Source organism: Calliphora vicina, chromosome 2 (assembly GCF_958450345.1).
Source record: "Calliphora vicina chromosome 2, idCalVici1.1, whole genome shotgun sequence".
Classification (NCBI taxonomy): Eukaryota; Metazoa; Arthropoda; class Insecta; order Diptera; family Calliphoridae; genus Calliphora; species Calliphora vicina.
This window is the reverse complement of record NC_088781.1, coordinates 131,779,776-131,784,036: the sequence shown is the minus strand read 5'-3', so window position 1 is coordinate 131,784,036 and position 4,261 is coordinate 131,779,776. Positions and strand designations below refer to the sequence as shown.

At 29.4% G+C, this 4,261-nt stretch overlaps 1 protein-coding gene across 1 annotated transcript; it reads right to left on the bottom strand.

The window, feature by feature from the left end:
• Window positions 1–1,958: 1,958 nt before the first annotated feature.
• Window positions 1,959–3,022, bottom strand: LOC135951352 (uncharacterized). Its single transcript, XM_065500990.1, has 2 exons — window positions 2,946–3,022; window positions 1,959–2,579 (listed from the first exon to the last, which is right to left on the bottom strand). The coding sequence occupies exons 1-2, from the start codon at window positions 2,994–2,996 to the stop codon at window positions 2,001–2,003; spliced, it is 630 nt and encodes a 209-aa protein (XP_065357062.1). The 5' UTR covers window positions 2,997–3,022; the 3' UTR covers window positions 1,959–2,000.
• Window positions 3,023–4,261: the final 1,239 nt, after the last annotated feature.

The window sequence follows — 4,261 nt, the reverse complement described above, 5'->3', positions numbered from 1 at the left end:
AACACATTCTCCAAAAGCTTTGGTATGTATGTAAGTATGTATGTTGAAATCAATTTTACGTAGCCCCCAAATAACTTACATACATTCATACATTAATATATCCGCTACAGACCCGGTTCGGTTACTAAATAAAATCGAGAAAATCGGCCCATAAATGGCTGAGATCTAAGGAAAAAACCAGGACAACATCGATTTATATAGACAATATGGATATCTAATGTTAGATATTTCAAAGTCATTTGCAACGACGCATCGTATATAAGGTCATAGTAAGTTGGACCTGCAATGGCTCAAAATCGGGAAAAATATTTTTTAACCCGAATTTAAAAAAAAAAAAAATTATAAATTTTTTTCAATAATAAATTTTCAAAAATTAAAAGAAAAAAATTTAAATTTAAATAAAACAATTTTGAAAAAAAATGTTTTCAAAATTTAAAAACACTGAGTAAAAGTAGGAGAAGCCGAACAAAGCTCTCTGACTTGTTTTTATACCCATCACCTTCGTGAGAAGGGTATATATAAGTTTGTCATTCCGTTTGTAATTTCCACAATATAATTTAACGACCCTATAAAGTATATATCCTTATAGATAGCGGAATCGATTAAGCCATGTCCGTCTGTCTATCTGTTTTCTGAAGAACACAGATATCTTCGGGATCCAAATCTTCAATTATTCTGTCAGACATTCTTTCGAGAAGTTTATTATTTAAAATGAGCAATATCTGTCCACAAATGGCTGAGATATGAGGAAAAAACCAGGACAACCTTGACTTTTTACCTATATCTGGATCACTAAGTCATTAATATAGACAATATGGATATCTAATAATAGATATTTCAAAGACCTTTGCAAAGACGTATATAAGACCGTAGTAAGTTGGACCTACAATGGGTCAAAATCGGAAAAAATATTTTTTAAACCGAATTTTGTTTGTCACCAAAAAAAAAAATTTAAAAAAAAAATTTTAAAATTTCAAAAACAATTTAAAAAAAAAAAATTTTAAAATTTAAAAAAAAATTTAAAATTTAAAAAAAAAATTTAAATTTAAACAAAAAAAAAATTAAATAACAATTCGAAAAAATTTTTTTTCAAAAAAATTAAAAAAATAATTTGGAAAAAAAAAATAAATTTTGTTTACCTAAGAATTTTTATTTTGAAGTATAATTTGGTGAAGGGTATATAAGATCCGGCACAGCCGAATATATCAGTCTTACTTGTTTTTATACCCTTCACCATGAGTGGCAAGGGTATATATAAGTTTGTCATTCCGTTTGTAATTTCCACATTTTTCATTTGCGACCCCATAAAGTATATATATTCTGGATCGTTATAGATAGCGGAATCGATATAGCCATGTCCGTCTGTATTTTGAAATCAACTTTCCGAAGCCCCCAAATAACTCACATACACGACTCATACATCAATATCTCCGAAATTCTTCCGGCTCGGTCGCTATTTAAAATCGAGAAAATCGGTCCACAAATGGCTGAGATATAAGGAAAAAACTAGGACAACCTCGATTTTTGACCTATTTTTGACCTATATCTGGATTACTAAGTCATTAATATAGACAATATGGATATCTGATGATAGATATTTCAAAGACCTTTGCAACGACGTATATAAGACCATAAGTTGGACATACAATGGGTCAAAATCGGCAAAAATATTTTTTAACCCGAATTTTTTTTTTTATTAAAATTTTTTTTTTTTGTCATAAATTCTATATCCAAAAAAATTAATTAAAGAAATTTAAAAAAAAAAATTTTGAAAAAACTTTTTTTAAAAAAAATTGAAAAACAGTTTGGGAAAAAAAAATTTTAAAACATTAAAAAAAAATTTTGATTTTGTTTAAATAAAAATATTTGAAAAAAAATATTTTTAAGTATAATTTGCTCTCTTACTTGTTTTTTTCCTAAATTTTACACTTATTTGAGAATTGAGAAAACTATTTACATTTGTTCTATAGGTTTTATTTAATTTAATTGTTGTACACTTTTTAGGCCATATCAATAAAACCACTAAAAGCATCTATTTTTTGCTCCATATCAGTAAAATGACTGTACTTCTCATACCACTCCAACATGTCCTTGTCCAATTCCGCTTTATTCTCTTCAAACATCTTCTCGAAATCGTCTATAAAGATTTTAAATTTTGGAGCTATTTCCAGGGCCATCTTATCGCTATTGTATTTCTTTAAGATCTCCACTATAAATGTAGATTCTGGGGTAACTTTTTCCTCAGGTATATGGGAATATTTGTCGGTGGTGTCTGTATAAATTTCAATAATATCCCACCATTGAAGGGGTTTTTTGTTGGCTTCATACTTTTCCACAAACATGGTTAGATTCTTTTTGAACTCTAGAACTTCCGGTTTATCATTGGCCACCATGGATTCGTCTTGTAGAATATTGCGGCTGACATTGACAGCATTCGCGCTGTATTGTTTGCCTATGGCTAAGAAATTATCAATTGCAAAGAGTAGAAGTTTTTGTGCAGCTGTTGGATTCTTTCTTATTTCCTCTTCGGAAGAGTCAAATAAATTGGAAGAATCATCCAGGGGCTTGGCCAAAGAGCTCTGTAAAAATATGATAAATAAATGAATAATTTTATAAAGAACTTTACTTTTGGAAGATAAAATTTAAATAGAATGTAATTGTATGAATATTTATATAAAGTATAAATCCCTCCCTCTTTAGCGCTGCTTCACACAAGTATACTTGCGCAAGTCTTAAGTATATAGAAGAGAGAGAGAATGAAAATGTGGAAAATCTTTCCAATCTCCTCTCCCCTATCTTCTACTAACTCAAGACTTACTCAACCTTGATGTGTGTAAATCAGAACTTACAGAAGCTATTAATTTTTTGTTTAGAAAAATTTTAATAAATATGTTTGTGATGTAAAGAGTTTTTAAATTTATTTAAATATTTTAATTTCAACTTACTTGAACCAAGAATAAGACCATAAATATGGCCAAAATTTTATATGCAGCCATTCTTGTGATGTTTACTAAATGATTTCTCAAGCAATACTGAATAAAGTACACCTGCTGGTATTTATATTTGAAATATTTCTCTATTATCTTTTTTGAAATCTCTATACATATTTCATGAAAGGTTATCAAAGTTTAACTGAACTGTAGTACAAACAAATATAATATATATTGTATAGCAAACAAAAAGCCAATTAACTGAAATAAACCTTAGCACACTTTCATTGATTTTTAGATGTTAGCAAACAATTTCAAATCATTTTTAAAAGATAATAATTATAACCATATTAAGGAGGGTATTATGGATTTGTGCTGATGTTAGAATGACCTAAAATATTAGTCTAATTTATACTCGTATTAAACTTGTTCACCAAATTGCGGTCGCAATTTTCAGGATATTTTAATAGAATCTGGCTTGTAACATTGGTCCATTATTTCACATATCCCGAAATAGGACCACATCGGCCATTAATGCTTAAGTAGTATAGATATCCACACACATTTTGGGTGTATGACTTAAAAATACGTGATTTACAATAAATAGATGGCGTATTTTGAACAGCTTTTTTTTGCTTCGAAAATGTCTAACTTAGTGCCAGCAACGCGTCATATGCGGGAAGTTTTGCTTCACTTCTTTAATTTGAAAAAGAGTTCCGCTGAAGAGTTGCTCAACAAAGCTTATGGTGAATGTGTTCCATCGATTTCAATGTGTGAGGGATGGTTTGTGCGGTTCAGAAGGGGTAATATTGATATGGAAGACAAGGATTGCCCATGCCATCCAAATAATTTTGAAGACCAAGAATTGGAGGCATTATTTCATGAAGATTGTGGAAAAACTCAACAACAGCTTGCAAAATCATTGGGAGCTACTCAAGCAGCAATTTCAAAAAGTGTGTGTGACCAGCAAGATTCATCCAAACGCAGGTAAATAGGGTACCATACGAATTGAAGCTGAGAGACCTTGAAAGCCGATTTTGCATGTCCGAAATTATGTTTGGACGCTATAAAAGAAACAAATAAGACAGCTATATTCGGCTGTGCCGAATCTTATGTACCATTCACCAAATTATACTTTAAAATATAAATTTTAAATATTTTTAGGTAAAAAAAATTTGAATATTTTTTTTTAAATTTATTAGTTAAAAACAAGTAAGAGAGCTATATTCGGCTGTGCCGAATCTTATACCCTTTCACCAAATTATACTTCAAAATAAAAAATAGTTTTTAAAAATTTTTTTAATTAAAAAAAAAATTTTCCAAATTTGTTT